Raw genomic sequence first — 17305 nt, 5'->3', positions numbered from 1 at the left:
TGCTCGACAACGTTAGACGTTAGGAAAATGCAAATCAAAATCACAATGAGATACCATGTTATACCCATTAGAATGATGACTATTAAAAAGACAGAAAATAACAATTGTTAGGAAGGATGTGGAGAAAGAGGAACACTTGTTCATTGTTGTGGAAAAGGGAATATAAAATGGTGCAGCCACAATGGAAAACAGTTTGATGATTCCTCAGAAATTTAAGTATAGAATTACTATATGACCTGGCAATTCTGCTTCTAGGTATATACCCCAAAGAATTAAAAGCAGGGACTCGAACAGATACAAGCCTTTTGACATTGTTCACAATTGCCAAAAGGTGGGAGCAATCTAAGTGTCCATCGGCAGATGAGTGGATAAACAGTATATGATACATATTTACAATGGGATAGTCATCACTAAAAAGTAATGAAGGGGGAAGCAGACTTGGCCCAATGGATAGGGCGTCCGCCTACCACATGGGAGGTCCAAGGTTCAAACCCTGGGCCTCCTTGACCCGTGTGGAGCTGGCCCATGCACAGTGCTGATGCGTGCAAGGAGTGCCCTGCTACACAGGGGTGTCCCCTGCATAGGGGAGCCCCACGTGCAAGGAGTGTGCCCCGTAAGGAAAGCCACCCAGCACGAAAAAAGCACAGCCTGCCCAAGAATGGCGCCGCACACATGGAAAGTTGACACAACAAGATGACACAACAAAAAGAAACACAGGTTCCTGGTGCCACTGATAAGGATAGAAGCGGTCACAGAAGAACACACAGCAAATGGACACAGAGAGCAGACAGCTGGCGGGGAGGGACAGGGGAAGGGGAGAGAAAAAAAATGTAATGAAGGGAAGCGGATGTGGCTCAGGCAACTGAGCTCCCACCTACCACATGGGAGGTCTGGGTTTGGTTCCCAGAGCCTCCTAAAGAAGAAGATCAAGACAGTGAGCTGATGCAGTGAGATGACGCAACCAAGGGACACAGCAAGGAAACACAATGAGAAGCAACAAAGCAGGGAGCAGAGGTGGCTTAGGCAATTAGGCACTTCCCTCCCACGTGGGAGGTCCTAGGTTTGGTTCCTGGTGTCTCCTAAAAAAGTAAGACCAGCACACTACAGACACAGTGAATGCAAAACAACTGGGGCGGGGCGGGGATTGGAGAAATAAAATCTTTACCAAAAAAAAAAAAAAGTAATGAAGCTCCCAATACATGTTACATCATGGGTGAACCTTGAAGACATCATGTGGAATGAAATAAGCTGGACACAAAAGGACAAAAGTATGATTTTACTGATATGAAATGTCAGAATACTAGAATATAGGTTACCAGGAGCCAGCGTGGAGGTATTTGGTACAGAATTTTCTACTTGGGGTGATGGAAATGTTTTGGCAATAGATGGTGGTGATGGTGGCACAACATTGTGAATGCAATTAACAGCCTGAATTATATATTTGAATGTGGTTAAAGGGGGAAATTTTAGATTGTACACCTGTAGCTAGAATAAACATTTTTCTAAAATGTTTACCTATAAGGTATAGGGAAGAATAAAGGCAAGGAGGGAGGCCAAACTTCTCTCAATTTACCTTGCTTTATGATTTTATCTTTAATACCATGTAAATATTTTATAGATTAATTCTGTAAAACAAAGTAGTGTTTTTTTAAAAATTCCTGAAAAAAAAAACCAGACAAATGATCCTAAATTGTTTGTTAAGACAGTGGTGTAACTACCCAGAGAAGGATAATTTCAAAGGTGTTTTGATTGTGCCTCGCTGGTGGTATATATAAACCCCAAAAGAAAAAAATGGCCAAGAAACCTTAAACTTCACGTAATGATCTTATTATTGCTAGTCATATTGCTGTTATTTTGCAACTGCTCTATATTATAGAGTAAAGCAAAGACACAATTACGTTAATGTCTTTAGGAACCAAGACTGTCATATGAGAAGAGACACAAATATAAAATCAAAGGCATTAAAGTCCCACACTCCTTCTTGGGATTGGAAATATTAGTATGAAATCATGATTTCCTTTTTCATTCCTAAAAATACCCCTTTCTCAACTCTCACTGGAAAGACCTGGAAGAATTCACATCCCAATTGTAATGAATGCCCCGAAGACCATTTCCCACCCAAAAGAACCAGAGCTTCATAAAGGCTTGGCTGATTCAAGATCTGGGGCCAGAAGCAAACAAGATAAATCTGGGGCTTCCTGTCATGCCAGAAAGCAAAGATCCCGCCCAAGACCGGTCCCCCCACCCCCTTCCCAAGACCCCCGGGGCAGCAGGACCCGAGGAGTCATCCCTTAAGGCCGGTAGTGGGACAGTGTGAGCAGAAGGAGAGTAACAGCTGCCCTGGAGCTGAAGATACTAAAGCTGAGGAGTTCCTAACGATACTAAGAAAAGTTCATTCATCGTCTTTGGAGGCGTTAAGGCACCAAGCTGTTATTTTGAAAATTGATACGTAAAGAGGAACAAAAGCAGGCATTTATCTTACCTTTCCTGTTTAGGCTGTTTTTCAGAAACAAAGAATGTCAGTTAATAAATACAAAAGAAGGGCTAGAAAACCGCCATTTGGAACCCGAATGAAATAGTGGACCTAGCCAATGATCATGGATCACTATTAAAATGGTTAGGGGAAATTTTGATGGGGAAGTTGAGAGTGAAGAAATGCACCTCGGTACCACCTGAACCCACGATTCATCTTAGCATCCTGAGAAGTGGGCCAGCCAGACACAGAGTTCTGTGCCCGTTATTGTGCTGAAATAGAGTACCATGCCACCTGTGAAGTGTTCTTGCTTAACATAAATCAGAATCCAACCAAGCCTCCATATCTGGCTAGCAATTTACAGGAAATATGGGAGGTGGGAGAACTCCAAATTTCAAGTATTTTCTATTTTCCCAATCAAGTCTTAAGGTACAAAAGTCTTCCAATTACATTTTCAAATACAAAAATTCAAGTAGATTTTAGGAACCTAACCCCACAGCTGTGGAGGGACTTCCCTGGGGAAGGGTCACACCTGCCTGGTAGAGCCTAAATGTAGGCAAAGGCCAGCCTGGGGACATTGACAAGTGGACGTGCGTGGCCAGCAGCGGGGAGTTCTGTCCACTCTCTGGGGCCTGGGGCACAGCTCCAGCCCTTGGTGAGGGGCCAGGGAGAGGACAGGGAGGTGCCCAAACCAGTCAGTAGTCACTCATCATTGGATAAGCATTGCTCATCCCAAAGCAGCGGGTACTACCAGAGAGTTCTAGACAGAGGCCATGTTCTGGAGAGGGAGAGGTGACTGCTCAGCCAGCCGGTCAGGGGCGATCAGGGACGGCGTTGTGGAAGAGAAAGTAGCCAGCATCTACAGAATGCCCCCTCTGAGCCCGTGCTTTAGTGCTGGTCTAATGTCAAATACCCCCACAGCCTGAAGGAGGCTCATTCTTTCTCAGATTCCAGAGTGCTACTTCATTTATTCCTCCCTCTTCGACTCTTAGATCTGGCCAGGAACCACAGGAGTGTTTAGGAACCCTACCTGCCTTGCCCACTAGCCTGCCACCCATGGAACAATCAGGATTTAGAAGTAGACTTGGTTTTGAATCCCACCTCTGCTGCTTCTGGGCTGTGTGACTGTGAGCAAGTTGATTGTCCTCTCTGTGCCTCCATTTGCTATCCGTACAATGGAGATAATAGGCAACAAAATCTTCATAAGGATTAAGTGAAATAACATATATGGCAGCATTTAGCAAAATGCCCAGCAATAAAAGTTTACTTGCTTTCTCTTAAATTCCCCTCAAATCGTATGTTGGCTTTTAATTTTCCACTTTCTATTATAAATGTATTCTGATAAAATTGGAGAGATTTATTTAAGTTGTTTAGGGTGACTATAAAAGGTGGCTGAAATGATACCAAGAATATTAGTTTCTGACAGGATATATATGGTTGACAGGGAGTTATACAGGGCATATGCCCAGGGTATATGGTAATGTCTATATATACTCATAGTGGAAACAAAAACAACAGCTGGGGGGGTACTGGGCTCCTGGCCGGGGGGTCACTGTTGTGGGCCCTGGGAGAGCAGCAGCAATCCTCCAGGTGCAACGGCAAGAACCAGGAAGGAAGGAGGGCCCAACAGTGGGCTCGTGATACTAATGGTTACACTTTTGAGCCTATACACCTGCAATAAGAACAAGGCCTAGAGTAGCACTGTGCCTGGGGGTTTCCTCCTGACAGCCTGCATGTTACTCAAATGTGGCCACTCTCACAGCCAAACTCAGCGTGTAAATGCGATGCATTCCCCCCAGCGTGGGACATGACACCCGGGGATGAGCCTCCCTGGCACCGAGGGATCACTACCACATACCAGCTGAAGAAGCAACTAGAAAATGACCTTGAATTAAAGATTCAATGCGGAACAGCAGAATATACCTGTCTACATATAATGACATGACTTCGGGAAGCTGTTTGACCTAATGTAAGGGGGAAATGGAAAGGAGAAATGAGATTATAAGGCTGTGAGTCTCTAAAAAAGAGTCTGGAGGTTGTCAGAAGGAATACCCCTATGTACAACTGAACAGAGTCTAAGAGACAGATAAGGTAGATACAACCCCAGGTATTGGTTCTTTTGAGGGATAAAGAGACCCACGGGTTCTATGGTCATGGCAGAAGGGGTTCACTGCCATGACAGATAGCCCTTCTTTGGAGCTGGTGTTTCTGCGTGATGGAATTGGACTCAGAGGGGATCTCTTTTCACAAGACTTGCATGCTACTTTATTGGAATTATAGTCGGTGCTGGGTTTAAGATATATGTAGGGGATTTGAATCTCTGGACTGATAATATGACACCCAGGCCCAGAGCCTCAACAGACTTCAGCTCCTACACTTTGATTTATTGGACTTACTCCACTCAGCTAACATGGAGTTGAAGAAGGTCAACCACCACAACATGGAACCTAGAGTGTCTACAACTGGAAGCGGGAGGAGTGCATCCAGTACCCATATGGAATCTAAGCCCTCACTTGACATAGATGTGCAATGGACACAACCAATCCTATGTCCACAGAGAAAATGTGGAATGGGTGTGGGAACGGTAGCCATGGTGGCTGCTGGGTGTGGGGAACGGGAGGAAGAGATGAGATGTGGAGGCGTTTTCGGGACGTGGAGTTGTCCTGGATAGTGCTTCACGGACAATTACGGGACATTATAGATCCCCCCAGGGCCCACTGGATGGAACGTGAGAGAGTCTGGGCTATGATGTGGACCATTGACTATGGGGTGCAGTGATGCTCAGAGATGAACTTACCAGGTGCAATGGATGTGTCATGATGATGGGAGAGAGTGTTGCTGTGGGGGGAGTGGGGGGCGGGGGCGGTGGGGTTGAATGGGACCTCATATTTTTCATAATGTAATTAAAAAATAATAAAAGATTAAAAAAAAAAAGAATATTAGTTTCATGTAACTTATCTCTCATTAGGGTATTTGTTTGACTCTGCAGTCACTAAAGGATTTTGGTGACCCAGGCTCCCACTGCTTTCTTAGTTATCTGTTGATTTTGTTTCTCTTTAGAAGAGTCACCAGATGGGCTTCTTGAATCTGATGACGACGAAGAAGATGAAGATGACGAGGTAAGTAGGAGGCTCTTGTGACACTGCATAGAAAACTCCCACCAAACTATTCTGAGTCTCCTCCTAGCCTTGAAAAGTTAGTCCAGCAATGGAGGTTTCATTCCTGCTGCGTTCGTCCTCACAGTTCTGTGGGGTGGCTAGAGCTCAGCAGGTGGGTCTCCTGCCTGTCTTGTGTGGAGCCCACGTGGGTGCGTTCAGCCGCTGAGCTGCCCTCTTCGATTGGTGACCAGGCTTCACGGGGAAGGAGCGAAAGCTTCCAGGCCTCTTCTGGGCTCAGAAGTCTCCAAACATCGCTTCTACTGAGTCCTGGTCCACGCGACTCAGAAGGCAGCCCAGACTGGGACGGGAAGAGACTCTCCCCGTGATGGAAGGAGCAGCAAAGAAGGGTTCAGGGAAGGGAGGAATCGTTGGTGGCCATGTTTGAGGGCTGCCACACCCAGAGTGGGTTCGCAACTCACCAGCACAGACAGCAGCCTGCTGTCATTTGGATTTCGTGGGGAGTTGAAAGATAATTCTTCAACATGAGCGTCCTGCTTTGAAGGGGCGTGACCCCTCGGTGAGCCACCCTTCTCGTCCTTGTGGATGGAAACGTTGGGCACAGAGGCTTATGGTGAGAATCTCCAAGGTGAAGAGGCCGGGCTTGGGTCACAGCTGCCAGAACCAAACGCTTTCTTATGGTATTTGTGTTCTTTTGACTTGGATTTTCTCAGCTGTGAAAAATCCACTTGTTTGGTGACAGGTGGAACACAGATTTTCAGGTGGCGAGGCTTTTCCTTGCTTTCCCTTCAGAGGCCTGCAGGGGACACACTCGTCCTCGCTGGCTCTCTGTGCTATTTACACGATTTGCATTCCTTCGGTTTTGGGGGAGCAGTGACTCCAGAAGTGAAGGCTGGAAGATGCATTCTATTTTGGGGTAGCCTTTACTCCCCAAAGTGACTGTTGGAAGATGTATTTTTATTTGGTACTGTGGTCTATCAGTTAAAAAATGTGACAGCCAGAATTTCATTTGCTGGCTGTCATCAACTGGGGGAGATAGTTCCTCAGGAGTCCCCCCCCCCAGGGGTCTGTGAAGTGGCTGTGCCGCCGCAGGCAGCCCCCTTGGCTGCCATTTTCTTCATGGGCAGCAGGTGGCACCAGTAGGTGACCTTGCTGCCTCCTGCCCTGCCTGACTAGAGCCGTGTTTGACCTGAGTCTTGGTTCTTGTTCTTGACACATCCTCTCTTCCAGGCCCCCCCATTTCAAGGTGGATCCCGAGAGGGGAGGAGCCCAGCCGAAGCCACAACGAAAGTTGGTGGCAGTAGAATTTGGGTTAAAACAGAGGTCAGCAGGCTTTTTCAGGAGCAAATAAATACTTTCAGCTTTGCGGGCCTCATGATCGCCGTTTCTACTACTCTACTCGGCAGCACAAAGCAGCCATAGACAGTATGATAAGTCAATAAATGAGCATGATTGTGTGCCAATAAAACTTAGGGACACTAAAAATTGAATTTCTTATAATTTTCATGTGTCGCTAAATATTCTTCGTTTGGTATTTTTTTTCCAACCATTAAAAAATCATTAAACCATTAAAGAATCACTCTTAGCTCACAGCCAAGCAAAAACAGGCAGCAGATGGATTTGGCCCGTGGGCCATTTGCCAACCCCTGGGATAGAACCTAGTTCACCAACTCAGCCAGTCTTCTCTTGACAGCAGTAAAACACTAACTCTTCATCTATGTTAAATTATATGTTAGTTTATACTTTAATTTGCTAATTCCAGTAATTTTTTATCATTGTGTCTGAAAGTACCTCCCTAGATCGATTTTTTTTCCCTTCCTACGTCATCCCTTTGTTTTTATATTGTAAGGAAAAATTCCCTTGGTCCTGCTGTTCTGGTTCAGAAATTCCACATGTGGAAATTTCCCAGGGGAAATGAACAAATATAGAGGTTTTCCTTTAATTTTCTTGTCTTTTTAGTACTCTGCGCAAATTTTTGTTTTAAGAGGCTTTAAACTTTGAGGATACTTATTGTAATAGGTAGACTTTATAGAAGAATCCTAGAGGAAGTCAACTAGGGGAACTATAAGGAAAGGAGCTGTCATTTGTAACAAACTCAGGTCAGCAAATCCGGAGTTTTGCTTCCCTAAGGATCCTCCCAGTACCTGCAGATATTGGCGAGGGCTGCTCTTGGGGCACAGTGAGCCTGTGTACTTGACTGAACTTCCACAGGGCAGGCCAGACTTTCATCATTTTCTTTTAAAATGGGAGGGGGGCGGCAGGGGGAAGTACAGGCCCTTAGACTAAAGAAATATTTCCAAAACTCAGTCGAGCAGAATTACTGATATTGGACTATGACTGTCACATGTCAAGGAGACAGCAGTTTTCTCAGTCTTAGAGTCATCCTTCATCTTGCTTAGCAAGGTGAAATGTTATTATTTGTAAATTTTAATATTTAGATCCTAATTGGAGATAATGAAACCACTATTTTAAGTTAGCCGATTGGTGACTGTGCAGATAAAATGGCTGTGTTGGGTGGGCTGGAGACCAGGGTAAATTGTGCTCGCTTGGCCTTCATCGAGCAGCTTCAGCCACTGGTCCTGTCCCCTGCACATGCCCAGGAGAAACCCCAGATGCAGAACCCAGTTGTCCTCTCTCATTTCTAAAATCATTGACTACTTGCTCTGATGTCTTAAAGCTCATTTGGTTATGTGTATATTGTATATAAATGTATGCATTCATTTATAGACCAAACTCGAAAGTTTTAAGGATAGAGTTAGAAACATGTCCCCTGCCTCATAGGCTGTCTAGGATAGAATGTCAGATGGAAAAAGGAAGTTGCAAAGTAGTGTCAACAGTAGGATTTTATTTCAGGAAGAAACAAGACACATGTCCCTATGAATTACATGCGCACTTTTTTTTTTTAAGATTTATTTTGTTTATTTCTCCCCTCCCTGCTCCCCCCCCATTTCCCCTGTTGTCTGCTCTCTGGGTCCATTCGCCGTGTGTATGTCTGCTTGTATTCTTTAGACGGCTCTGGGAACTGATCCTGGGCCCTTCTGGTGCATCACCTCAACTCCTTGTTCTGCTGTGTCTTTTCATTTTCTCTCCTCTTTGCCTCTTGTTGCATCATCTTGCTGTGCCAGCTCTCAGCATAGGCTGGCACTCCTGCGCAGGGTGGATTTCCCATGCTGGGTGGCATTCCCATGCAAGGTGACCCTCCTGTGTGGGGCAGCACTACATGTGGGCCAGCTTGCCGCATGGGCCAGCTCACCACATGGGCCAGCTTGCCGTCACCGGGAGGCCCTGGGCATCGAACCCTGGACTTCCTATATGGTAGATGGGAGCCCAATTGATTGAGCCACATCTGTTTCCCACATGTGTACTTATGTATTTGCCAAGAGATGTGGAAGATGCACCTTTTCCTAACGCCACAAGGAGGGACTAGAGACAAGGAAGTGTGGGGAAACGGGGAGAGGCCTGGAGCCACAGGGCCTGCTGGCTCCCACAGGGAGCTGAGAAGCAGGAAGGGTTCGCTGGACTCTGCGGTGGGGAGGTCAAACACTGAGTGTTTTTGTTGACTGATGGGGCAGAAGCCAAACTGGGGCGGGTCGGGGAGCAAGTGGAAAGTGAAAAAATGAAGCTGATAAGTAGGTTCTACTCTTTCCACAAACTTGGCTATGAGGAAGAAAAGAGAGGTAGGCTGGTTGCTTGAGGAAGTTTTCGTTTTTATTTGTCCCCTTGAAGATGGGGGAGACATGTTAAAAACAGCATGTAAAAATGCTGCTGGGAGAGACGTGGGAGAAGGGAAAGGTGCACGTCTCGGGCAGGAGAGAGGTGGGCCTTTGAAGGACAGGCGTGTCATTGTTTTTAAATTGCTCCTTACAGGCTCAGGCTCAGGCGCAGGCTCACTTAAACCTCCAGAGGAAGAAAACTACCACTAGTTAGGTGGGCCAGCACCCGCAGCAGAATGGACAGGTAGGAACTGCTGTTGAAGGCTTCAAAGGCATCTCAGCCAGTGCTTGGGAAAAAATATACCAGTACAGTTTACTTTTATATTAAACATATGTGATACATTTCAGAAGGGGCCAGTGGTAAATCCCAAGGCTCAGGAGCCCCTAGTCACTGTTCTCACCGCAATGGCTTGGCATTTCCTTTCACTTATTAAGGCACGGCTCCCTGTGTCCAGCTCATAAGTGGCTTTGTAAATAGAGACAAAAGGCCTTCCTGTACTATTCTAGAAGACAAATGTTAAGACAAAACAGGTGCCAGGTTAGGTCAACCATGAACATTTACTTGCTGCTTGCCTTGCAAGTGACTGTCACATGCTCAACAATTTCATTCTGTACAAATAACTCAAATATAGGAGTCATTCATTTGTTTATCAAAAAACTATTTGAGTGCCTTGAAATAGCATTATTCTAGAAAATAATGGGGAAGGGTTGCAAAAGAAATCCAAAAGAGTGCCCATGGTTTCAGTCACTCCCAGAGTTGCACATCTAGATGAGTGAAATACTGCCCATGCTAATAGTAGCTCACGTCCAGGTAGCGTCCCCACGTGCCGGGTGCCTTCCTGTGCACCTTGCGCGTGTTCATGCATCTCATCTCCACAGAGACCTGTGATAAGTGCTCTTTTATTTCCTGTTTCATAAATGAGGAAACTGAGAACATAGGTCACTTGCCAAGTTGTCACATCGAGAAAGTAAGTGAAGGAGTTGGGTTGCATGGAAAAGTGCTGCAGAAATTCAGAGTAATAAGAGTATACAGGAAGCAGAACTTTGTCTAACCCAGGATGAAAAGTAACTGGAATAGACTGATGCAGAGGAGGCTGTGGTTAGGAGAGCGAAAGAGCCATAACACAGGCACAATCCTTATGCTTTACCTCTCCCCTTACCCACATCCACCCCTACCCAGAAACCCGTGTTAACAACTGGTATGTGTCTTAATGTTCATACTTTTCTTCATTGTCACAGAATTTTATAAGATACACAGAGTACACACATATATATACATATATTCATATATGCCTTTGTCAGTATTTGACAAAATGGGTTACATAAGACATAGGTATAAACATACACACACATACACACACATTATGTTGCTTTTGTCTCTTGTTAATACTTTTTGGAAATCTTTCTAAGTCAGCCAGTATAGCAAATTGATTCTTTTTAATGCCATGGATACACAGTTTTCCAGATTTTTGCTACTTCAAACTGTGCTTTAGGAAACATCTTTGTAAATGTATCTTCACTTACTGGTGCTTTGATTTATATGCGGTGCATTCCACCTAATTGCTGGGTCAAAGCGTTTAGATTTTTAATTGTGATGGATTTCTCCAGATAGCTTTTCAAAGAGGCTGTAATGATTTTGGTTTCCCTGCATCATCACCAGCAATAAATGTTATTGCCCTTTTTATTTTTGGCCAATCTAATGGTGATAAAGAGCTATCTCACTGTTATTTTAATTTGCATTTCCCTGACAACTAGTGAGTTTGAGAATTTTTTATGCTTCTTGGGTATTTGGTTTTAAAAAGATAAATATACTGGCTTTTCTTTTATAGCTTCTGGATTTTCTGCCCTGATGAAGATTTCCCCTAAATTGTACCTGTAATCTCCTAAATTTTCTTCTAAGATTTTTATTTTTACATTTAAACATTAATTATTAAATATTTTAAAAGAAAAGTAATTTTTATGTAAAGTGAATTTCTCATCTAAGAATCTTTACCCTCAAAGATTATTGAGGACCCCAAAGAGCTTTTGTTTATATGTATTGTAGCTATCAATATTTACCCAACTAGGACCTAAAACTGATAAGATGTTAAAATAGTTATTTATTAATTACTTTTTAAATGACATTAATAAACTTTTAATACAAATTAACTGTTTTTATGAAAAAGAATTATTTTCAAAAATCATTAAAATGGTATGGCTCAATGGTTGGGTGCCTGGTACATTCTAAAAAAAATCAACCAACAAACCATTGGATTGAACTTAGAATAATAAACTCTTTTTTTTTTTTAAAGTAGATTTTTGCAAATCTTTTTAAAGTCTAGATTAGAAGAAGATAATTGGATTCTCAAATCCATCTCTGTGTTTTATCTGTTGCAATGTGTTTTGATGGAAGACTATAAAGCAAATCTAGCCTCACACATTTATATGGTTGGAAAGGGTTGGGGTATTTTAACAGACTTTTCAGATAGTTAGAGCTATTCTTTGATACATCTTGAACCCTGGTCAAGTGATAGGGTAGTTGCAATGTGGAATCAGAACTCAAATTAACAAGTCCTTTTTATTCTGTTCATTAAAATCCAGTTAATTTCGTTTTTTGATTTTTCATAGTAAGCATGTAGAAATACAGTAGTTTTTGTGTGCTGATCTTATATTTTGCAAGTTTACCAAACTCATTAATTCTCAGAGGTGTTTTGTTTTTTGGGGTTTTTGGCATATTTCTTGGGATTTTCTACATACAAGATCATATAATCTGTCAATAGAGATAGTTTTACTTCTTCCTTTCCAGTCTGGAAGCCTTTTATTCCTTTTTCTTGCCTAATTGCCCTGGCAAGACTGCTCCAGTTCAGTGTTGAATAGAAATGGTGAGCGCAGGCATCCTTGTCTTGTTCCTGGTCTTAGGGGGTAAGTTATTCGGCCTTTCACCATTTAGTATAATGTTGGCACTGTGTTGTTTGTGGTTGCTCATTCTCAGGTTGAGGGAGTTTATTTCTATTCCTAGTTGGTTGAGTGTTTTTATGAAATAGTGTTGGGTTTTGTTGAGTGCTTTTTTTTGCATCAATTGAGTTGATCCTGTGGGTTTTTTCCTTCATTCTATTAAAGTGACATATTACACTGATTTTCATATATTGAACTACCTTTGTGCTCATGGGATAAACCCCACTTCATCATGATGCACAATCCTTTGATACTGTGTTTGGTTTGCTAGTATTTGTTGAGACTTTTGTGTCTCTATTCATGAGGAGGAGTAGCAGTCTGTATTTTGATTTCTCTTGTGATGCCTTTGTCTGGTGTTGATGTAGGCCAGGGTGATAATACTAGCCTATTAATATGAATTGGGAAGAATTCCCTCCTTTTTTCTTTTTGGAAGAGTTTGTAAAGGAGTGGTATTAATTCTTTTTTGAATGTTTGGTAACATTCCCCAGTGAAGTCATCTGGATTTAGACTTTTTGTGGGTAGTTTTTTGATTACTAATTTAATCTCTTATTAGGTCTATCCAGATTTTCTATTTCTTCTTGAGTCAGTTTCAGTGATTTGTGTCTCTCTAGGAATTTGTCCATAACATCTAAATTAATCTAATTTGTTGGCATATAGTTGTTCTTAGTATTCCCTTATAACCCTTTTTATTTCTGTAAGCTTGATAATGATGACCCACCTTTTGTTCCTTATTTTAGTAATTTGAGTCTTGTCTCTTTTTTTTCTTGGTCAATCTAGCTAAAAGTTTGTCAATTTTGTTGACCTTTTTAAAGAACCAACTTTGGTTTTGTTCATTTCTCTCTTGTTTTTCTTTTCTCTATTTTGTTTACCTCTGTTCTAATCTTTGTTTTTCCTTCCTTCTGCTAGCTTTGGGTTTAATTTGCTCTTCTTTTTCTTGTTCCTTCAGGTGTGAAGTTAGTTATATGAGCTCTTCTTTTTAAATGTAGGCATTTTTACAGCTGTAAATTTCCCTCTGAGCACTGCTTTTGCTGAATCTCATACGTTTTGGTAAGTTGTATTTTCGCTTTCATTCATCTCAAAGTGTTTTCTAATTTCCTTTGTGATTTCTTCTTTGACTCATTGCTTGTTTGAGTATGTTGTTGACAAATGCCCCCCAGGAAAAGGCTTTATTTCACCTGAGCAAGCTCTTAGGTCAACTAAAGCCAGCCCTGTTAGTGAGGGTTTCCAGGGAATTGCCCAGTAAGCAAATAACGACACTTCTCTAGGCTTGATAACCCCAGACCTGCTCTCTTCCCTCCAGTGACTTTAAGCCTGCTGGTTTTCACTGTGATTGCTGTTGGTTCCAAAGCTAGTGTGGAGGTGGGAAGAGGGGGATAGGAATAGGGCCAGTTTAAAACGCTGCAGTATTCTCTGATCTTAATGAAAACCAGCCAATTGATTTGAATAAATGTTCCTCAGATTATAGCAAGCTTTTGGTTAATTCCCAGAGTTCTGAAAAAGTTGATTTTGACATGTTTGTTCTTACCTCACAATTCTCACTATTTTTCATTTTCAAAAGCTCTTTTACCCATGCATGTTTTTGGTATTATGCACAGGTCATTTTGAAAATATTGGTTTACTAACTTTTGCAGTTCTTCCAAATGTTAACACATTTCATTATATAGTATAACACACACACAATCACCACTGATCTCATCACTGTCTTTAGGTATTGGGATGCTATCAAGCTCACAAGAGCAGATTTTCAAAATTTTTCAAAATTCTCACTCTTAAAAAGCTCAGATTTTATTATTGACAGCACTACTGTCTGTTGTCTTCCTTTTTAGTGACAGGCTTGCTTCATTAATTTTTGAGAAAGTGTCTGACAAATATCTGGGTCTGAGTAATGATAATTTGTCTCTCAGTCATCCTTTCAAATAAAAATGGTGTTCCTTGTGAAAAGTGGCTAGCTTAGCTTGCAACTCAAATAATCTCACAAGTGTTTTCCCTCAAGATAGCCAACATAATTTGGTATATAGCAGAAGTGCTTTATTTGTACTTACCTTTTTCTTACACAAAATCTTAAAAAGGCAGGCCTCAAGGGTCTGGATTTAATAAAAACTAGTAATTTCTGATGCTTCATCAAAGACATTCTTAAATGAAGCTCGTTCTGTCTGTTTTTCTGTCTCCCCCCTCCTCACCCATCCACTGTCTATCACTCTATGTGGTAACAGTAAAGACTACAGTAACTGCTTTGATTTGTGCTGAGGCACCAGGGATTTGCACCATTAGTGCAAATGTCACTACAGTAGTTTCGATAAAACATGAAAGTCAGTAAAGACATTCCCACTTTGAATATTTCAGCCAGCATGCTTGTGTTTTGTTGTCACGCATTCGCCTAAATGATCTTTGGTGAGTAGTTACTGCTGATATTAGACAAATAGAAGCAAAATATCAAGTTCAGGCTTGTCCTGCAGTCAAGGTATTAATTCAGCCTTCACGTTTGCAGCTAAAACTCTAATTTGACCAGCTACTGTATCTTTAGAAAGTGGCCCTGCTATGATTTCTTTCATTAACTCTCCCTCCAGCAGGCATTCAGCAGTGTCAGCTGTCCTAGGCTTTTGTGTGTTTCTCCAGCCAAATAATATGATCACTTACCCTGGAAGGTTCTTCAGTAGCTTTGTTCTTTTATTTTATTTTTTTCAGATTTTGTCAGGGGGAGGGAATAATTTCAGATTTACAGAAAACATATTAATAGTACAGAGTCTTCTCATATACCCATCACCCAACTTTAATGGCTTTTGAGTTTCCAGTTTGTAAAGTTCAAACAAATTTTCAATTTTTGACTTTTAAACAACTCATCACATCTATGTTTAAAACATCCCAAAGCCTTTTCCTTTAAATCATTCTGAATGATTGGTCTCACAATTACACCTCAAATTAACTGACATATAACACTATTCAAAGATTCTGTTGCAGAAGACATGGTAAAGTGAATTATTGACATCTATAAAACTGAAAAAAAAGGTAGCTCTTGTCATATCTTTGGGTTTTTTTGGTTTTAAAGATTTATTTTATTTATCTATTCCCCGCCCCCTCCTGTTGTTCTCACTTGCTGCCTGCTTTCTGTGCCCTTTTGTTGTGTGCTCTCTATATTGCTCGTCTGCTCTTTAGGAGGCAGCGGGAACCAAACCTGAGATCTCCCATGTGGGAAAGAGGCACTCAATCACTTGAGCCACCTCACCTCCCTGGTTTGTTGTGTCTCTCATGGTCTTTCCTCTTTGTGTCTCTATGTTGTGTCATCTTGTTGTGTCAGCTTGCTGTGCCTCATTACACCAGCTCACTGTTTTGCTTGTCTTCTCCAGGAGGCACTGAAAACCAAACCCAGGCCCTCCCTAATGGTAGTCAGGAGCTTAATCACTTGAGCCACATCCACTTCCCATATCTTTGGTTTTAATTTGCAGCTTCATTCAGGTTCTTTAGAATAGTATTCCTCCCTTCCATGGGTGAGAGAACTTTCTGTCAGTTTCATCCTTTTCAGCGTCTTTCCATATAGACAATACTGCTATGGGTTGAGAAAATGAGACCTCTAATCTCTCTTTTGTAGAGCAGTGATCCATTCTTAAATGTATAAGAAAAAGATATTATAAGAGCATTTTCTTTTATTTTACAATGAGTTATTATTAACTTTTTAGACAATAAAATTTTTTTAACATGGGAGAAAGTTTTTGAAAAACTATAAAAATACTATTGCAAAATAAAACACTGACTGTACTTACTTCTAGTTTTGTTTCCACAAAGAAGCAAGTAAAACTTGAGGATTTCAAAAAACAATTTACTGGGATATAATGAGGTTACATCAACTATAACAAATATAACCAAAGGTAGCTAGTAAGAGGGCAGCAGAAATTCTGAGAACAAACTGAGTTAAACACTGAAAATGTACGCATTTATTCCCTAAAACTGTTGCCTTAGAAATTTCTAAGAAACACAAGAAAACCCAAGCAGACATTTTATTAACCATCAGAGTGATGATATCACATCATACAACTTCTAGAAAACTCCTCAGTATACTTGTAAGAGAATGGGAGCAAAAAGGCAAGTATTATTATTAAAATAATTTTAATGTTTAATACATTATTTTCTGTTTTATAAATTATGACAAATATATATATTGCATGTAATATATAATAAGTATTATCAAAATAGTTTAGACTTCATGGACCTCCCCCCACCCCCGATGTAAGGGTCTCGGAAACCTTCAGGGTTCCTCACACCACACTTTGGGAACCATTTGTCTACAGTTTTGTTTTTGTATTGGTATTAAAATTTATCCTGACTCCATAAAATAAATAAGGGAGTTTTTCATCTTTTCCTAGGGATCAGAATTAGGTGTGTGTGTGTGTGTGTGTTTTACGGTGGAGTTAGAACATCACAATGAGTCATCTAACCCTGATGCCTTTTTCAGTAGTGGGTCTTTCCAGTACCATCAGTGGTAATTGGTGGATTGGATCAATTGGACTGTTAAATATTTTGCTAGGAAATCATCCATTTCCTCTAATTTTTCTTCCTTTTTTCTTTTCTCTTTCTCTTTTTTAAGCCATAGAGTTATATGTGGTATTTTTATAATCCTTTAAACTTCCCATACCTGTGGTTTGTCTCTTTTCTCATTTCTAACCTTATGTATCCTTTTCCCTGATTACGTGCAAAAGGATACCTCTTTTGTTAATCGTTTCAAAGAACCAACTGTTGGGTATATTTAATCTTTCTTCTATTCTTTTTTTGTTTTCTATTTCGTTAATATAAGCCTTCATCTTTAGTAACATTCCATTTCTCTTTGCTTTTTACTCATTGTGTCCATTCATTCCACTAGTGTGTATTGAGCACTTACTATCCTCCTGGCCCTGTTCTAGGCACCTGAGACAGGTCAGTGAAGCAGAACAGACAAAAATCCCTGCCTTCATGGCTCTTTCATTTTTGTGGAGGAAAGAGAGCAAGGAAGACAATAAAAATACAGAACTTACACAGGCTTGTATTTATCTATTGCTGCATAACAAATTACCCCAAAACTGAATGACTTAAATCAACAA

General features: G+C 41.3%; 1 protein-coding gene across 4 annotated transcripts in view; it reads left to right on the top strand.

The window, feature by feature from the left end:
* The window catches only part of ARMC9 (armadillo repeat containing 9), a 142982-nt gene that overhangs the window by 84234 nt on the left and 41443 nt on the right, over positions 1-17305 (top strand). For all 4 annotated transcript variants that reach the window (XM_058299898.2, XM_058299899.2, XM_058299897.2 and 1 more), the window contains one exon: positions 5534-5592. In XM_058299898.2, the coding sequence (XP_058155881.1) occupies positions 5534-5592 (59 nt within the window). The remainder of the gene's footprint in view (positions 1-5533; positions 5593-17305) is intronic.

This window comes from Dasypus novemcinctus, chromosome 7 (assembly GCF_030445035.2).
Source record: "Dasypus novemcinctus isolate mDasNov1 chromosome 7, mDasNov1.1.hap2, whole genome shotgun sequence".
Lineage (NCBI taxonomy): Eukaryota > Metazoa > Chordata > Mammalia > Cingulata > Dasypodidae > Dasypus > Dasypus novemcinctus.
The sequence above is the reverse complement of the archived record's forward strand: the minus strand, read 5'-3'. Positions and strand labels throughout refer to the sequence as shown.